The sequence below is a fragment of the Lipotes vexillifer genome, unplaced genomic scaffold (genome assembly GCF_000442215.2).
Source record: "Lipotes vexillifer unplaced genomic scaffold, Lipotes_vexillifer_v1.1 scaffold545, whole genome shotgun sequence".
Classification (NCBI taxonomy): domain Eukaryota; kingdom Metazoa; phylum Chordata; class Mammalia; order Artiodactyla; family Lipotidae; genus Lipotes; species Lipotes vexillifer.
Genome location: NW_006779129.1, coordinates 2,340,130 through 2,358,698, shown reverse-complemented (window position 1 = coordinate 2,358,698; position 18,569 = coordinate 2,340,130). Strand labels below are relative to the sequence as shown.

Genomic DNA, 18,569 nt, shown 5'->3' with positions numbered 1-18,569 from the left:
CCCCCGCCTCCCCGCCCCGACCACCTTCACCCGGCGTCGTGGCATTTTGTGATGACTTTGGCTGACCCAACATTCACTGGATTCACTGGGGGCTTTCCTCTGCTTGTGCTCGCTGGCGTTCTTTAATAAAGAAGTGTCTTCCCTCAGCAGCCGGGGGGAAACTACGGCACCACCACCCCCCTCCCACACTCCCCAAAGGCGGGCAAACGCTAATGACCTCCTTTTAATTGCCTGTATCCAGAGTGACTATCCGCCGAGGCAGAGCCAGATGGATTTGTCATTCCTGGCCCGGCCACTAGAGGGCGGTGGCGTGCGGCCCGGGCGAGGCCGGCGCGGGCGCGTGACATCACGCTGAGTCCAAGAGAGGCCGGCGCGGGCGTGTGATGTCACGCTGCACCTGGCAGAAGCCGGCGCGGTCTTGTGACGTCACGTCGTGCGCCCAGGCGAAGCGGTGCGGTAGCTGATACCCTGGGGTATCGGCGCGGTCGCCATGGGTCCGCGGGTGCAGCTTCCGCCAGAAATCCAGCTGGCGCAGCGCCTGGCAGGGAACGAGCAGGTGACCCGAGACCGGGCGGTGAGGAAACTCCGGAAATACATTGTCGCCAGGACTCAGCGGACCGAAGGTGGGCGCGGGGTTGGCGGCATGTGGGCGGGGGCGCCTCGGCGGACGGGCCGGGTGGGGGGCGCGGGCCGGCCATCCGGGCTAGGGGACCTTCCAACCTCGTGGAGTCTCCACGTGGTCGGGCCGAGCGGGAGGGGCCTGCGGCGATGCTTCCACCCGTCCCCCGCTTCCCGCTCGTGCTCCCGCCTGAGCGCTTGGCCCTCCGCCCCTTCCCCACCTTGGCTGCCCTGAAGGTGCGCGGCGCTCACCTCCTGCTGCGGTGGGCACGTGTCCCTATGCGGAGGCTCCCCCTCCCCAGCCCCTTATTTCATCTTCGCTGTTAAGACCTGCCTTCCTCTGGGAACCGGTCCCCGCATCAGCACATATATCCCGCTATCCCTGCTACCCACTGTTTGGGCACCCTGTGTTTTTTCCTCAGAGCGGCATTTATCACTGTTGGTAGTCTTTTTCTTGTGTAATTATTGGGTTGTCGTCTGAGTTTCACGTGGTGTACAGTCCTCAGAGGACATGCTTCCTAAGTGATTCTCAAAATGTGGGTCTCAAAACGTGGCCCCATCAGCAGCTTCGGCATCACCCGGGCATTGGTTAGAAATGCAAATTATTGGGTCCCATCCCCGTACTGCTGAATCAGAAACTCTGACAAGTGGGCCATAAATCCGTTTTAAGAAGCCCTCTGGGTGATGTGATCCTGTTGCTAAGTCTGAGAACCATTGCTCTGGAACAGGGTGCCAGATACGTAGTTAGGACCTCAGTACATACTTGTTGGGTGATTTTATATGTTCAGTATCTGCCTTCATAACGACCCTGAATGAGGTAGCTTGTAATTTTAAAATTTGAGAAGTACACAAAGCCCGGGTGTAACGCCGGTGAATTGTTGCCAGCAGACTCACCTGAGTAGGCACCATCCAGACCAGGAAATGGTGATTCCCTCAATTTTGAATCTACAGAAATGGAGTACAGCGCCTGTTACTTGTAGATTCTCGGTAAATGTGTATTGAATGAATGAAATGACAGTTATCTGGGGGAGTCCTTCCAGCCACAGGCCCAGCAGGTTCTGAGTTGGGAGGATGGCTTGAGAGGGAGGGCCAGGTACCTTTACAGTAAGATGACTTCGGTCTAATTCAGGCGTTCGCATTTCTCTGGCCCTAAAAAGTTGGGTTCATGTGTTCTGAGTGTTGCTGTTTTTGGTGCAGGTGGTTTCACTCATGACGAGCTGCTGAAGGTGTGGAAAGGACTGTTCTATTGTATGTGGATGCAGGACAAGCCACTCCTCCAGGTGAGTGCCCGGGAGGGTACAGAAGGAGCTGGGGCAGCAGAAACAGTGGGACGACAGGCGAGCACGTTGTCGCCCTCATTTTACTACTGCAGACATGCTGGGCAAAGTTTTACAGCTTCAATCCTCTTTTTGCTTTTAATGGCCAGGGCCTTGTGTTACAGTGAGCCTTGCGCTCGCTCAGTTGAGCACCGCAGCAACACTGTTGAATGCCAGTGTGTGTCATGGCTGAAAACCGGGTTGTCTGTTCTGTGTTTGTCACAGATGGCAATTAAGTGCTGAAATGCTGGAAACCAGGGGACGGAATTCAAGTCTTCTGAGACAAGTATTTTTTCTGCTAGCCTTTTTTAGAAAAACAGACTTTATTCTTTAGAGCAGTTTTGGGTTCACAGCAAAATGAGAGAAGGAGCTACTGAGGCTTCTCATGTGCCTCCTGACCCCCTCCCCCACAAGCACAGCCTCCCCCGTTATCACCCGTACCAGAGTGGGACCTTTGTCACCGTCCATGGACCTACATGACACGTGATCATCACCCAGAGTCCATAGCTTACCTTAAGGTTCACTCTTGGTGGTGTACAGTCCGTGAGTGTGGATAAAGGTACAGTGACGTGCATCGTCATTATGGTATTTTACAGAGTAGTTTCACTGCCCTAAGATACTAGCCTTTTTAGAAGTGTTTCCCAGTGGGAATTGTTTACTGTTCAGAATCACCTGGGTGGTGACGGTACTTATTTAAAATGCAGGTTCTTGTGCTGTATTCCACGGCTGATATACTAGGAGCTCTCGGGGGTAGCTCTGGCCGTGTCCTGGGGCATGAAAGCTGAAAATAGCTCCTAGTGCCGGGAGCCTTGGAGCCGGAGCCCGGGAGCCATAGTGACTGCCTCTCCTCCCTGGTGTGTGTGTGTGGTGGGGGGGGGGGGGGGGCTCTGGAATCGTCTGTTTAGCCAGTGCACTAGGTGGTGCCTGGCACAGTGACACGGGCAGGCAGCTGGTAACTTACAGGGGTCTCATCAGCCCCCTTTCTGCTGGTCAGGTGGCTGTGTGCTCCCAGGCTCCTGCTCTCCCGCCCCTTCCTGTCAGCCTGCGTTGCTTAGGGTTCAGCATCGGTCATGCGGGCAGTCCCTGCCCTTGCTTGTTGTGAGGTCCTGTGGGCCCTGGCCTTCAGGGGAGGCCTCTCGCGGCCAGTGTGAGACTTGCAAACCCCAAGCTCGCTGGGCTGCGAGGCCCCGTGGAGCCGGACCCCGCGACGAGTGAGGACGGTTGAATGTCTGTCTTACTGCCATTGCTCGTTGATGTAGGATCACGTTTGTTCAGGACTGAGGGCGTTTGTTCTGTTTCCTGCGCAGGAGGAACTTGGCAGGACCATTTCCCAGCTCATCCATGCTTTCCAGACCACAGAGGCACGTGAGTATCCCCGCCGTGGTCGCACCCAGCCCCTGGACACGAGGCCTGTGTTCTGAGAGTGGGAGTGAGGGCCCCGTCCCAGCTGGCGTCTGCTGGTGCTGACATGGGAGATGCTGTTCTGTTTGTCCTGTACGTGTTCACTCACTTGCCCAGAGTAGACTCATTTCAGGAGTCTAGAGGGCTAACCCTTATATTTCAGAATTACAGAGGAAAGCGGTGTAGTGTCAGCAGCCGTCTGACTGAATCTCACCTGACGGTGGTGAGGTTCCTGCAGAGCATCTTTCTAACTCTTGCGTCCTTGTTCTGACCAACTTCAGTCGTTCTCAACCCTGCGGCCTGCCCGTCGTGTCTTTAGAAATCCTGATGTCTAGACCCTGGTCCCATTAGGTCAAGCTCTGGGGGTGGGGCCTGGGCACTAGCATCTGCGACACCCCCTGACCTGCTCCGAGGGCAGCTAGGGCTGGGCAGCGTCACTGGCGTGGACCCCAGCACCGTTGCTGGTGGTGCCCCGGCCGTGTGGGTGGGTTTAGTTCAGTTATACGTAAGCTGGCAAAGTAGTCAAAAGTAGGGAGTGTGCAGTTACAGTAACTGCTTTCTCCATTTGGGAGAGTCTCTTAACTGCGTTTGAGTATCACTGGAGGAGGCCCATCCTCTATAACTTTTACCTTCTAAGAACCTCCAGAAGTTTCTGTGCTCAGTAGAAGGCCAGGTACAGAGCGTTCACTTGGTGACACTTGAATGAGGTGGTGAACGCAGGCCTGTCCTGTGGGAGGTAAGAGGTGCCCTTTGGGAACCTCCCTGGTGGTCCAGCGGGTAAGACTCCGCGCTCCCAAGGCAGGGGGCTCGGGTTCCATCCCTGGTCAGATCCCACGTGCTGCAATAAGACGTCCGCATGCCACAATGAGCAACCCGAGCACCACCACTAAGAGCCGGTGCAAAAGCAAGACAGTAAATAAATATTAAAAGAAAAGGTGGGGGGCCCCTTGTGTCCCGAGGTCAGGGCGTCAGCAGGCCTGTCCCTCCCGAGGGCTCTCTCCTGGGCATGCAGACGGCCGTCTCCTCCTGTGTCCTCACGTGGTCGTCCCTCTGTGTGTGTCTGTGTCCTCATCTCCTCTGAATGACACCAGTCAGATGGGATTAGGACCACCCCAGTGGCCTTTTACCTTAACCACCTCTGTAAAGACTGTGTCTCCGAATAAAGTCGTATTCCAAGGGACTGGGGGTTAGGGATTCAAGGTGTGGGCTGGGGACCTGGTTGAGCCCGTAGCACTCCGGTTCTGATGTACTGTTATTGGCAGCGTTTTGTGTTTGATCAGGTGAGTGGATTCAGTGGGGCGAGTGCTGGGGCAGGGCGGGGGCGCCGCGCAGGGTCCTTAGCCCCCGCCGCGGTGGGGCGGCGGCAGCGGTCGCGTGGGGAGAGGCGGCCCGAGCGCTGCTTCTCGTGCTGGGGCGTCCAGTGCTCTCTGCCTCACCTTCAGACGCTGTGACTTCAGTTTGCGCTTGTAGCTGGGATTTGCTTTTCTTTCCAAGGTTCCTGAAGGCCCTGTTTTTAAGCCAAATCCATAGCGCTGCTGTCAGCTCAGCACACTCAGGGGCTCAGCACCCCCGAGGCCGGTGCCATGCGACATCCTGACAGGGCTTTGTCACGGCCCCGCCCCTCCCCTCCCCTCCGCAGGCAGCTGCTGCTTTCCCCTGCCCACCCCCGACTCTCTTCTGGCCTTTTCTTTCCGCCAGAGCACCTGTTCCTTCGGACATTCTGGCAGACCATGAACCGCGAGTGGATGGGCGTCGATCGGCTGCGCCTGGACAAGTTCTATGTGGTGAGGAAGCTGCCTGCTCCCCGCCCGGGCCCCTGAGCCCCCCACTGCCCCCGCAGTGCCAAGGACCAGGGCTGCTGGGTAGCGAGCGCCCTGCGGTCTGTTCCCTGTGAGCCTAGTTGGGCTGTGAGGGGAGCCTCGGCCTCACGTGGGGTACGCATGCCGGGGTTCTGCACAAACTGTCGGTTCAGGGGAGGAGGGTCACAGTTGCCCCTGGGGGAGACTCGGTGGCGAAGCCCTTGCTGCTTTGCTGCCGTGAAAGCAAAGCTTAGAGCTCGGGCCCTGGACAGAGACCCCTGGGTCTGCTCGTGGGGGGGCTGGCTTTGGAAGGTGTTTTTCTCTGGGCAGGGACAGTTTACATAACGGCGTGCAGAATCTTCCCTGTCTTTCTCCTTTCCTGTGCTGCGTTCTGGTGAATTTAGGTCATTGATCTGCGCTCAGAAATGCAGGGAAAACTGGACTGTGTCTTGCTGCCGCCCCTGTTGAGCTGCAGCTTTGTTACTGCGCCGGTGTCCCCTGCGACTGGGGACAGTCCCCAGATGAGTGCTGCTGTCCGAGTGCAGGTGGCCCGATGCAGACGCTGGATGGGGCAGCAGCCAGGCCTCGCTGAGCACAGGTCCCCATGATCTGCCCCTCAGGCCGGCCACCCGCTCTGTGTCGGTCAGGGTTACACGGTCACCGTGTGTGTGATGGCAGGCGTTACAGTGAGGGCAGCTGGTGGGTGAGCACGGGGCTCGGGAGAAGGAGGACGGCGCTGACGCGTGTGGGCAGGCGGGGCCGGGCGCCGGGCTCTGCCCGGTGATAGAACGCCCGCTCATGACTCAGGGGCTGTGTCCCGGGATGCAGTACTGGGCCTTAGGTCGGGGGTTCTGGTGCTGTCCGCGGCCTGTTTCCCACCACCCCCCCGTGGCCATGTCTGGCAGCGCAGCCCTGCTCTAGAGGCTGGTCTTCCTGGTGGCACCACAGGTGTCCTCTGTCGCCTTTCACCACTACGGGTCCCCCCTGCAGGCTTGTTGGGTTCATGCCAGCAGGTAGGGAAACCGGGCAGTCAACCACTGTGCCTGGGATTGTGGGCAGAGAAGGAAACTGGTTTCTCCCTCGGGTGGGGAGAAGCTCAGGGGGTGCTCAGAGGAAACAGTCTCCGGCGCAGACCTGGGGGTTCCGAGGCTCTGCTCTCCTGGGGGAGCTCCACGTCGTCCCGTTTTCACTCCGGAAACAAGCCCGTCCCTCGCAGCTGCCGATTGTGGTGTGTGGTCACTCCCCGTGTCCCTGCTGTGAGCCCGACATCCTGCTACTCTTGGGAGGCTGGGCGCCTCCCGCAGGCCCAGGTCCCCAGCAGCTCTTCAGGGCCTGCCATGTGCAGTGGGGTGCCCAGATGGCCTGGGGCAGAGGGGAGGTCTGGGTGGTGCCACTAACGGGGTCCCCTCCTGTGCCACAGCTCATGCGGATGGTCCTGCACGAGTCACTGAAGGCCCTGAAGATGCGCGGATGGGATGAGAGGTCAGTGTCCTAGAGCGGCCTGTGGCAGCCTGTGCCACTCGGGCCAGTCTGGGTCTCTCCTCTACTCATTTGTCAGCTTTATATTGAAGGGTGACTTAGTGCTGGAAACAAAGGCATTTTTAAAATTAAGTTTGTGCACGTGTTCGTGGGAATGTTTATTTCAGCCTTGACGGTGAGTTCTTACTGGATCAGAACTAAGTCCTCCCCAAATGAGGTGCAGCTGAGCAGCTGTTCTTGTAAAACGTGGCACCTTCATCTCTGTCATCGGCGGTCATTGCTCTCAGCTCTGCAAATACTTGAGCCGTCCGGACTTCACAGTTTTGACAGTGGTGTTTGTGTGTGTCCCTCCAAACTGTAAGGGCCTGTGTTTTCTGCCTCACCTCAGGCCTCCCCAGGCACCTGGCAGCCGGGTGGGATCCTCAGGTTGGGCTGGGCTAGGCTCTGCTGCGTCTTAGCTCCTCCCTCCTGGAGACCAAGCAGGGGCGGGGCTCCTGCAGCCTGGACCTGCACCTTTGCCTGAGGCTCTGCATCCAGGTTACAGCAGCAGGTTTCCAGACCTCCTGGGGGCAGTCTGAGATCACAACAGAAAGTGGGTTTCTGAGCATTTACATTTTAAAGTTTTTGGAATTAATTAAAATTTTAAAAAACCTTTTTTCTACTTATGAGAGTGATGGATGTTCATTATAAAGAACTCAGGAAACTTTATAAACATTGAAAAGCAATTTTAACTCTAGCAGACAGTTACTTTTTTTTTTTTAATATATACATATATTTTTTATGGATGCGCTGTGCGGCTTGTGGCATCTCAGTTCCTTGACCAGTGGTTGAACCCGGGCCACGGCAGTGGAAGCGTGGAATCCTAACCACTAGGCTACCAGGGGACTCCCCGACAATTATTGATACTTTTAAAGTGTTGCCTAATTGCATGGTCCAAAAGTGGTGTAGCAGACTGCTTATTTATTTTACTGAGAATGTGTCAAAAATGTCTCATATCAGTGTCCTGGTGCTGCATGTTTTGGGGAGGGCGGGCACTGGGGGGGAGGGCTTAGAAACAGTGTATTTTGAATTGGTTTGTGATTAAAAAGTGATGGTAAAGGAGTTTATTTTTAAGCCCAAGGATAATAAATGTAGGATCCAGATGTCAAAATAGCTGCCAGACTAGAGAATGCAGCTTACGGCCATGTTATTCTAGGACTGCCACATTTTCTGAATAGCAGAGTTAAACTGTCCCTGGCCTAACAGCCCCCCTGCCCCCATAAAAGGTCAGCAGGATTTGGCCTGCAGTTACTGGAATTACTGTTATAGGTTGAGAATGACTGTGGGTAACTTTACATTTTGGGCAAGGGTGCCTCTTTTAGTGATTTTCATCCTTAAAGTTCTATGAAGACCTGAGGCTGGGAGTCTCACTCATTTCCGGATTTAGGATTGTGTTATCCGGGGGGTGGCTAGTGACTGAAGCAGGGTTCAGTGTTAAAGGGACGATTTTATTTCTGTTAATCTTGGGCTTGGGGGTGTGGTTGTTACCATGAAAGTAGTTCCATCCTCATTGTCACTGGTAATTCAGCGCAGAGATCCTTTTGAAGAAACTGGTAACCTCCCATTGCCCTGGGATAACCAGTCCTGCTTGCTGTGTCTGCTCTTCTAGCCCTTTTCCGTTCTTAAGAGTAGAGGGCTGTAAGTGTAACATTTTTGTCCATGTGAATGTGACTGTTGTCAGCAGCCTGGCAGAGGAGGTCTCTGGCCCCTGGCCTACCTCCCTTCCGCTGAGCCATGGAAGGCACCCTGGTGTTGCCAGCATCAGCATTGTCCAGGGAGCTTTTTGAAGGATACATGCTTTATGGTTCAGGTGGAGGTATCTGTATATTAACAAGCACCCAGGAGTTTCAGGTGCGTCTGGGCCACTAAAGACCGGTCTCTGGAGCTCTCTAATCTGGGATTCCTCAGGCCTCTGAGACTGTTGAGACCCACGTGCCTGGGTGAGGTCTGATGTGACGTGTGACCATCCACGGGCCCGGTCCAGCAGGACCCGGGAGGCAAACTCGTCCCCTTCTCTGGCCTCTGTCTCCCTTTGCGTTTGCTCTGTCCTGGTGAGCCTTCCCGCGCAGTTCCCAGTAGGGACACCAGACACGGTGGGCTCTTGCTTTATAGCCGAGGTTCAGTTCTGCCGTGTGTTGTGGTCCTGGCCGTTGCCTGTGGATCCATATACTCGCAGGAATCCTTTGTGGCGGCACAGACCCAGGTCATCGGGTCTTCCTGTGTTGGTGGACGGGGCATCTGCCTGTGACTGTGTCCCGTCAGAGCCCCCCGCTCAGGCAGAGTGAACCCATCGCCTTGTTGCCCCTCGTGCTGCTGCTGGACTTGCCTTTTCTTGCCCCAGACAGACCGAGCAGCTGCTGGAGCTGCTGATGACAGAGATCCTGCACCCCGACAGCCAGGCCCCCAACGGAGTGAAGAGCCACTTCATCGAGATCTTCCTGGAGGAGCTGACCAAAGTGGGCGCCCACCAGGTAGGCAGCAGGCGGCAGGGTGAGGGCGGCGGCCGGGCTGCTCGGGTGCCTGAGGCCCAGGAACTGAGCCCCAGCTCTGTCCCCGCAGCTGACGGCGGACCAGAACCTCAGGCTCATTGGGCCCTTCTGCACGGTCGCCGCCCGGACTCAGGAGTGAGTGCGGTTCCCTCCTGCTCGCCTCTTCTGTTCTGCTGAGTCCCCAAGGGGGCTGCCCTTAGGAAATGCTGTGTGCTCTCGACGGGCCAGCACGGGGGCCAGCGGGGCTGAGGGGCTGGGGTCAGGAGAGCCGGGCATGGGGAGGTGGTGTTTCTTGCCTGGAGGGTCCAGCCTGACGGGTGGCTGCGGTGCGGCTGCCCCTTAGCTCCCTGGTTTTGCACAACATCACTCGAGGCATCTTTGAGGCGATTGTGGAACAGGCCCCGCTGGCCATCGAGGATCTCATGAAGGAGCTGGCGGAGGAGCGGGACGGGGACACGCCGTCCAGGGAGCCCCCTGCAGGTGAGGACCGTGCTCATCGGGACGACGGGCCTGTCCTGCTCTGAGCCCGCGGTGGCTCTGCGGGAGCCATGCCTTCACCTCCTGCCCCGTCCCCTCGATTCTGCCCGTCCCACCGAAGTCAGTGCTCAGCTCTGCAGCCAGGGTGACCTTGGGAACAAGCACACACGTTGTTCACTCTCCCAACCCTTGCCCTGTGGCCATCCATGTCCTCATGACTTCCTGGGCTCTGCTCCTGCCCTGGGGCGTCTGCCCTGCTCTCCCCTCCCTGATAGGGTCTCTGCCCTCCGTCCCTCCAGGCCCTACCCTGACCACCCTGTTTCAAGTGCAGCCTCCCAGCGCCTACCCTGCCTCGCTCACTGGGTGTTTCCATGGTGATTCTCACTTTCTGGCATAAGTCACTTGAAGTTACATAAATCACTTGTTCATCTTTCTGGCCTGACTTCCACCACCGGATGTCAGCTCTGCCAGGACGGGGACTGTTGGCCATGCTGTGTACCTGGTGTTCGGAGCAACACCTGGCACGGAGGGGCCGCCCGCTAGATCGTGATGGATGAGTGAGTGAGTGGGTGAATGAACGAGTAGAAGGTAGCACTTGTGAACGTCCCTCTGGGGGCAGGGCCTGTGGGCTCTGCATCAGTGGTGTCCAGGCTGGCCTGTCCACCTTGTTGCTAAAGTGGGTCTCCGTGGGACGCCATCTGGTCTCGTGACTGTCCTCTGGGTGACCTGTGCACTGTATCCTGTGGCTTTAGGGGTGTGTGTTGTCCACCAGCTTCAGGACTTTTCTGCTCTTGCCTTTCGTTGTGGTAAAATACACATAATGTAAGGTTTACCACCTTGACCATATGCGTAAGTGTGCTTGTTGTGCAGCCATCACCGCTGTCCATCCACAGAACTTTTCATCTTCCCAAAGTGAATCTGTCCCCATTAAACACTCCCCGTTCCTCCCTCTGCCCAGCTCAGCTCCTGGCACCCACAGTTCTGCCTCCTGTCTCTGTGAATCTGACTGTTGATGACTCTGTGGTTCATATCAGTAGGATCAGACAGTATTTGTGTTTGTCTCATTTCACTCGGCATAACATCTTCAGGGTTCATCCATGCTGTATCATGTGTCAGAACGTTCCTCCTTTTTGAGGCCTAATCATATTCCACTGTATGTATTTCACATTTTGTTCTCCATTCATTGGTAGATGGAGTCTTGGGTTGCTTCCATGTTCTAGCTGTTGTGGTTAACGCTGCTGTGAACATGGGTGAACAGATATCTGTTTTGAGATCCTGCTTTCAATTCTTTTGGGTCTATACCCAGAAGTGGAATTGCTGGATCGTATGGTACTTCTGTGTTTAACTTTTTAGGAGCTGCCATGCTGTTCTCCACAGCGGCTGCATTGTTTTACATGCCCCCCAACAGTGCACAGGCGTTCCAGCTTCTCCACACCCTCACCAGTGTTTGTTGTTGTCTTCTTTTGGTAGTGGCCACCCTCATGGGTGCTAAGTAGTATCATTGTGGTTTTGATTTGCATTTCCCTAATGATTATTGGGAACACCTTTTCATGTGTTTATTGGCCGTCCATATATCTTTGGAGAAATGTCTGTTCAAGTCCTTTGCCCATTTTTGAGTCAGATTTTGTTGTTGTTGAACTTTAGGAGTTCTTTCTGTATTCTGGATAATAACCCCTCCCCAGATACCTGATTTTCCGGTATCTTCTCCCGCTCTGTGGGTGGCCTTTTTACTCTGTTGCTAGTCCCTTTTGATGCACAGAATTTAAAGTTCTTATCAAGTCGGGTTTGTCTCATTTTTCTTGTTACCTGTGCCTTCGGCATCATATCCACGAAATCGTGGCCAAATCCAGTCTCCTGAAGTTTGTGCCTACGTTTTCCTCCGAGTTTTATTGTTCCTTTAGGTCTTTGATCCATTTTGCGTTAATTTTAGTATATGGTGGTAGGTAAGGGTCCAGCTTCATTCCTCTGCACGTGGATGTCCAGTGTCCCCCCCCACCATTTGTTGAAGGGACAGCCCTTTCCCCACTGGCCGGTCCTGTGCCCTCGTGGGAGGTAGTTCGATGGTGGAAGCGAGGGCTGACTTCCGTGGCCTCTGGCTCCCGTGCCCTTGCTGGCGCGCCCCTGGGCTTTCTCGTCGGTCAGCACCCCGGCCACACTGTCCGGCTGTCGTGGACGTCCTTCCTGGCCCCCCTTCTCCCCCTCCTCTTCCTCAGTAGCCCGAGTCGCCGGCACAGGCTGACCCAGGGGCCCGTGGCGGCCTAGGGCCTGCCTGCAGCCCTGCTGTCGTCATTCTGTGCCACGCATGCCTGTCGCTCTCGGCCACCTGTTGACCGAACCTGTCTTCTGTAGGTAGTGATGCCAGGGCCCCAGGTGTCTGGCCAGCGCGAGCTTGCCCACCCTTCACCTGCCGCCAGCGCTCCGTGCAGAGGCTGCCCCGTGGCTGGACCAGCCGCCCTTCTTCCCCATCCTGGGGCCTCTGGCCCCGCGATTGCCGCCTAAGATGCCCCCTCATGATCCCCTCCTGGTTTCACGTTTTGGACTGGTCGGGCCCCACCTTCTCTGGGACGGCTCCGTCGTTTCCAGGCCAGTGTGGGCACTGCTGCCCTCGGGGGGAGGCCATCCGTGCCCCTGCTCTCCTGTGCTGTGGGCTCCCCTGCCCAGGTGGTGGTTCCCAGGTACTGGGGCCCCGTGACACCTGCGGCACCAGGCGTGTCTGAGTCCCTGGGGCCCTTTCGTTCTAGGCTCTGTCAGTGGGGCTGAGCCTGACCCGGGCAAGGAGCAGGGGGGCGACGACGATGAGGAGGACAGCACCGGCACCGTCCTGCAGGTGGGTGGGCAGGCCCCGCATGGGCTGAGCTCCCGGCCTCTGGAAGGCAGAGCGGGGTGACATCCATCCAACCGGGGCTTGGAGGAACACAGGTGCCCCAGAGCCTCGTCTGCAGAAAGAAGCGCAGATTTGTTGAAAGTGGAGTTGGGGGCTGGGCGCCGGGAGGCTGGGCTCTGGCTTCACCGCTCAACAGCTGCCCCAGGTCTGCCTGTGGCTCCCCTCGAGGGCAAGGGTGCTGGGGCTGCCAGGGTGGCGTGTGCTGAGCGGGGTTGGGTCCCCACTCGGGGTCAGAGCTCGGCGGGCAGGATCTGTGACTTCAGGCGACTTGGACACGTAGGTTCCTTCCTGATACATTTCAGAAGTTGATTACTTGATGAATTAATAACATTTAGGTAGCCTGGGTTAAATTTAGCTGATTAATTTTACTTGTTTCTCCCGGAGGGTTTACAGTTGTGCAGAGGCTCACCTTGTGCCCCTCGTGATCCATTGGGCGGCGGTGCCCTGGAGCGTCTGCTGCCGCGTGTGCTGGGGACAGCGTTTGCGGGGGGAGGGGCGGAGCAGCGGGGGACCTTGGGGCACAGCCTTGGCGTGTGGTCCTCGTGCTCTTTCTCTCTGTTCCTGTCCTGGGAGCACCTGCAGGGGCTGACTTTGGCCTCCACGGTGTCTGTCTGTGAAACAGTTCGACTACGAGGCCGTTGCCAACAGACTGTTCGAGATGGCCAGTCGGCGGGACACCCCTCCGCAGAACCGGAAGCGCCTCTACAAAGTGATCCGGAAGTGAGTAGCCCCGGGCCCTCCGCTCTCTGGTGGCCTCACCCACGTGGGAGGGCAGCCGGCTTCAGAGCTCGGGCGTGAAGGGGCTTCCCGGGGGCGGCTCCCCCCTCTCCAGAGGCCGTGGCGGGTGACCGTCTCTCGTTCTTTCAGGTTGCAGGCCCTCTCGGAAGGTGAGCATTGGGCCGCCAGGCCTAGACGGCATCTCGTCCTCTTGGGAGTGGATCGGGTGGTGTGTTCTCCCACAGCATGGATGGGTGCAGAGAGGCTGGAGGTGGTGTTTCTCCAGGGGAGGCAGGCTGAGGGCCTCTGCGGCCCTTGTCCTAGTGAAGCCCGGGGGATCTCAGGGCTGAGTGTGTGGGAGGGGCTGACCTGGCGCCCAAGAACCTGCATTTCCAGTAAGTGCCCAGGCCTGCTGCTCGGCGCTGCAGCGCCCAGCTCCACTTCTCGGTGTGTGGCCGGCGGAGCTGGCGTGGTTTGTTCTGAAAGACAGTTTCCTAGAAGGTTTAAGATAGACGATGTAACCGTTTCCCCCCCAACATTTCCTTATGAAAAATTTTAGACACGTGGCAAAGTCGAAAAGGATTTTACGGTGCATACCTGCATGTCCGCCCCCTCGGTTCCGCCGTCAGTTTAGTGTCCTTGTTTTGCTGTGTTTCTGCCCCCACCCCGCCCAGCCCTCAGTCAGGTTGTGCTCCCGGGTACTTCACGCTGGGGGCGTGGTTTTTAGGGGAAATGTACGTTCAGCGGAGCGCATGGATACCGGGTGCACCTGGTGGGCTTAGACTGAAGCACACACCTGTGTGACTCAAACCCGCCGGGACCCAGAAAGGTCACCTGCCCCTTCCCAACATAAGCGTCTGTAGGATGGAGCGAGACGTGTCCCAGCGCTCCAGGAACCGGCTCTTCTGGGCGCCGTCTGTTGGTGCCCAGTGAGCTGCCCGCAGCTGCGGCGGAGTCCGGCCGGGGCCTCCTTGCCCGGAGCTCGCGGCCGTGGTGCTGGTGGCAGTGGACGCACAGCCCATAGCCTCCCAGCCCACAGCCTCCTGAGGGCCCGCCTTGGTCTCTAGGCTTCTTCCCCGAGGACGACATCCCAGAAAAAGCCTACAGGAACCCGCGGGGGGGGAGACGGGTGAGGAGGAGGAAGCGCTGGTCCAAACCCCGGCTGCAGAACGAGATAGGTAGGCCTGGTGGGTGGGCTGCTGGCCTGGGCCTCGCTACCTGCGTTCTGTGCTCCCCGCTCATGTCACCTGTGACTGAGGCCTGTCTCCAGGCGTGATTCCCCCTCCCCAGCCTGCTGCCCCCCAGCGCCTGCTGCCCCTGTGTTCTGGAGATGTGGCGCCCTGGCCCCGACGCCCCGCTGCTCATGGGCTCTTTCTGCTGTCTGGCCCGTGGGCCACTCCCTGCGTTCCCCGCCCTCCTTCCCTGTGGCTCCGGTCTGGTGCCTCTTCCTGACCCTTTGCCATCTTTGATCTGACCTGGTCCTTGCCTCCTCTTGCGTCTCCCGTGGCGTCCTTCAGGGAGCCCCTAACCTCGCTGCGCTCTCCTTGATTTTAGAGGCTCTCCCCTCTCCCGTCTTCCCTCCCCCCCCCTTCCTCCCCCCTCCCCCTCCCTGACCCGCCCCTCCCTCTGACATACCTATACGCCTCTACGTATATGCATATACGTATACCTATACGTATATGCTTACACTGCTCTTTAGACCTTGGGTTTCTTCTTCCTCCCCCCTCCCCTTCCTGCCTCTCCCCCTTCTCTCCCCTCCCTCTCCCAGCTTGTCCACAGGCCTGTGGTTAGAACGTGACTGACCTTGCTAAGGGCTGTCATGCGCTCCTGGCACACCCCAAGCCCTGTACCCACTGTAGACCACTGGGGTTGCCCCCTGCAGTGGGATGGGCTGTGCCCACAGCACCGAGCAGGGCAGGAGCCAGAGGCACCCCTGGCTGGAAGGGGACACAGAAGAGGGAGAGGCGGTGGCTCCACCCCCCACCGAGACCCCTCCTGTATCATCCGTGTGTGGTCAACTGGCCCCAAGTCCTGGGGATGCGCCCTTTGAAGGGTCTCTCCATTCACCCCTGCTCCGGCCTGGGCCAACCCTGTCCAGCTCGTTTCACGCCAGGGCCGCTTAGCAGGCGTGGACTGGCTCACATACTTGCGCTAGGCTGGGCCTTGGATACTGACTGTCGGCTGTCACGTTGACTGAGAGGCCCGGCCCTGCTTTCCCAGCTGCCTCTTCCGACCAGCGTACCCTCTGGCCCCATGTGCACTGAGCCTGGGCCCGCCCGCCCCAGATGTCCTGCTTTTGCCCAGTTCCCTTTCTTCTTGTTCTGTCCTAAAGGCCCACCTCCCCGTCAGCCTCCCTGGCGTCAGGAGCCCGAGTACGTTTCCCTGCCTGACGGCCGTGGAACACACAACCTCGCTGGCACAGGCGTCTGTGGGGTCGACGCGGGTCCACTCCCGAGGCCGTCGGTACCTGTGGCGAGCACTGTGTGTCCTCTGCCACCCTGGGGCTGGCGCCTCAGCCAGCATCACAGCGGCTGGAGCCCGGCCTTCCCGACGCCTCGTTTACTAGGGCTTTGCCATTTCAGGGAGAGCTGCAGAGGAGGCCTCATGTCCAGACCCGAGCCCGGCACCCACGAGGCGGCGCCAGAGCGCAGGGGCTGACCCCGCCGTGTCCCGGGAGCAGCCCGGGGGCCGTGGCCGGAGAGGGGCCCCCAGGAGGCGGCGGCGGCCTTGGGCGGGCGCCAGAGCGAAGGCGGCCGATGGCCAGGCGCCAAAGGTGAAAAGGAAGCGGGCCCTGGAGGGCCAGAAGTGATGTCCGCCAGGCGCTCTGGGGAGGATGAGGGGACGGGACAGTCAGGCTGGGTTCCCGAGACTCTGAACACCGACCGCTCCCCAACTTACTGTGTCGGGGAGTGGCAAGGGGGTTGGGCCCTCACTTAGCGCCTGAGTCCCAGAATGTGCTGCGGCTGTGCTGACCTCGGTCAGGCCGGCGGACCCCCGGGACTGGAGCCTCCCTGCAGGCACTCCCCCTGGGCAGGGGACCGGCTGCCCGCCGGGCATCTGTAAATAAAGTGCCACGCGGTGCCTACAAACCAGTCCTGCCGTGGTGCGTTTATGTGGGTTCTCTGGGGGTGTTTGTGTTTTGCCCCCGAAGTCTGTTGACGCGGTCCTCAGACACGCTCGGCAAGATGAGGCCGAGGGTTACCAGCGTCGTCTGGACGTGCACTTTATCAGCTCGGGCTGGGAGCTGACAGTGAACTGGTGCTTTGGGCCAACCCCGTTGCCTGGGCAGGAGGGTCGGTTCCCTGCCCGCCCCTTGTCTGTGACTGAGGCAGAGCTGGATATGAGGTCCCTGTGGGTGCCTGCATGCCTCCCCTCGCCTCCTTTGGATTCCGTTTCAGCCCTTGGCCCGAGTCCCAGTTAGATGGAAAATAGAAACGGGATATAGTGCCGTGTGGGCTCCGGTGGCTCCCAGGCAGAGCTAGTGCTGTGGCCGTGGCGAGGGCTGCCCGGGTGACAGGCGCGTGCCGCCTCAGTCAGCCAGGCCGGCCTCTGCTGGGCTGAGGTGCGTGCAGCCCGGCGACAGGCCCAGCCTGGGGGGGACCCGTAGAGGCCGGAGCCAAACCTCAGTTTCCAAAGCCCAGCCGTGTGTGAGCACGGCCCCCCTGGAGTAGACACCCGGGGACCCCGTTTTGGTCCAGCTGTGAGGTGGGTGGGGCTGGTGGGGTGCAGGAGTAGGGAGGGTAGTGACAAGTCCCAGAGTCTACGTCCCTTAAAGTTTAAGGGCCTTTCCCCGTTGCCGAAAATAATCAGTAAACAGTCTACGATAGGAATAGAAGAGAGTTTTATTTGAGCCACACTGAGGACCATAGCCCAGAAGACAGCCTGTCGTAACTCTGAGAACTGCTCCGGAGAGGCAGGGTTTGCCTCACAGTCTTCTGTCCTGTCAGAACAAAGAATGTTAGGTCAGGGGTACGTTCCTTCAAGGTTTCAAAGAAAACCAGACCGGCAGGTACACAGCGAGTCAGCGTGGCCTTGGCACCTGGGAGGGAGGCTTACCGTCAAAGGAGGACCAGCGTTGGCCTCCCAGGAAGGGAGGCATTTCACCTTTATGTTTAACGTGGACATTCTTCTGGTCAGTGCGCCCTTTTCTTTAATAATTACAGCGGATGGACAGTGTATGTTTGATAGGCCACAAACAGGCTGTTCTAGTCAGCATCAGATGCAAGTTAGCTCATGCATAAGCCAAAACGACTTCCCCAGCCTCAGTATGTGAACATTCCTTTCACCACCCCAAAGCGGCTTCAGGAGACGTCCACCACAGACTGCTGGCGGGCAGGGCTGGCTAACGGGCGAGGTGACCTGGCTGACACGCTCGAGCCGTCACTTCCTCCCCAGCTGGGACCCTGGGAGGGAGGGCGCTGCTGCTATTAGCGCTGTGTTGTGGGTGCAGGCAGGTGGGCTTTTTTGTTTTTATTGGAATTCCTTTGATCAAAAAGTATGGAAGCAGCCATACTATAGGGGTTTCTGGGGGGAAAGAAGCAGCAGTCATTCCCGATTGCAGTTCTAAAACCAGCGCCTTTCTCCTGTCACCGTTCTCAGGCCACCTTGTGTGAACATCTCCCGTGTCTTCAGGGTCCTTCAGCTGTAACCGTGTCACGTAGCTGTGGGCACTGGTGGGCTGTGGGTTGCAGTTGCTCTGATGGGCAGTGTTTCTCCGGTGTGAGGAAACGTTCCCATCAGGCAAAATGAGGAAATTAAATAAGACCGCCAGCCATTGGGCCCCAGGAAAGCTTGTGTTCCAAAGGGGGCATCGTTTTTTTAAGCGCCTTGTTGAGAGAGGATTCACGCTCCATCAAACGTTTTCACCCATGAGGATGCCTGGGCCCCTCCCAGCCCCCGCCCCCAGCCCCTGGCAACCGCTAACTACTTTCCGTGCTGCTTTCTCGGTTTTCAGATAGTGAAAATCAGTGTGTGGCTTCCTTCAGCGTGTGTTCAGCGTTCATGCGCCTTGGGACACGTGTCAATTTCATTCCCTTTATGGCTGAGTAGTAAATACCCCCGCTGTGCGCATGGGCCCTCTTGGGCGGGAGCATCGCAGAAGCGACGTTGGCTCTCCCTCCGTCCCGCCCAGGCCACCGGGTTTCCACCTGCCCTGCAGTTGGGAGGGGGGTCTTGAGTAAGTGACCTTCCCGCTGGGGGCTGACACAGTGTTATAGGAGGGGCTCTGGGATCCTGGCGCCCAGTTTCTCATCAAACTTCCACTTCTTATTCATTGATCCGTGTCAGCAGCCCAAGCTTCCTGTCTGATTCAGTGGTTATACGTAATCCCTTACTGTCACTTAGGTTACTT

At 58.0% G+C, this 18,569-nt stretch overlaps 1 protein-coding gene across 1 annotated transcript; it reads left to right on the top strand.

The window, feature by feature from the left end:
* The first annotated feature begins 490 nt into the window (after positions 1-490).
* Positions 491-16,028, top strand: RRP1 (ribosomal RNA processing 1). Its single transcript, XM_007452498.1, has 13 exons — positions 491-623; positions 1,816-1,898; positions 3,242-3,299; positions 5,034-5,119; positions 6,555-6,616; positions 8,994-9,123; positions 9,212-9,276; positions 9,485-9,621; positions 12,360-12,445; positions 13,125-13,222; positions 13,370-13,389; positions 14,287-14,397; positions 15,802-16,028. The coding sequence occupies exons 1-13, from the start codon at positions 491-493 to the stop codon at positions 16,026-16,028; spliced, it is 1,296 nt and encodes a 431-aa protein (XP_007452560.1).
* Positions 16,029-18,569: the final 2,541 nt, after the last annotated feature.

What these genes read in the sequence shown, in the direction of transcription:
- RRP1 (XM_007452498.1), top strand. Translation starts at nt 491, where the DNA reads ATGGGTCCGCGGGTGCAGCTTCCGCCAGAAATCCAGCTGGCGCAGCGC. An exon ending in CAGGACTCAGCGGACCGAAG is followed by an intron (nt 624 to 1,815) that starts GTGGGCGCGGGG and finishes TTTTTGGTGCAG; the next exon opens with GTGGTTTCACTCATGACGAG. An exon ending in ATGCGCGGATGGGATGAGAG is followed by an intron (nt 6,617 to 8,993) that starts GTCAGTGTCCTA and finishes TTCTTGCCCCAG; the next exon opens with ACAGACCGAGCAGCTGCTGG.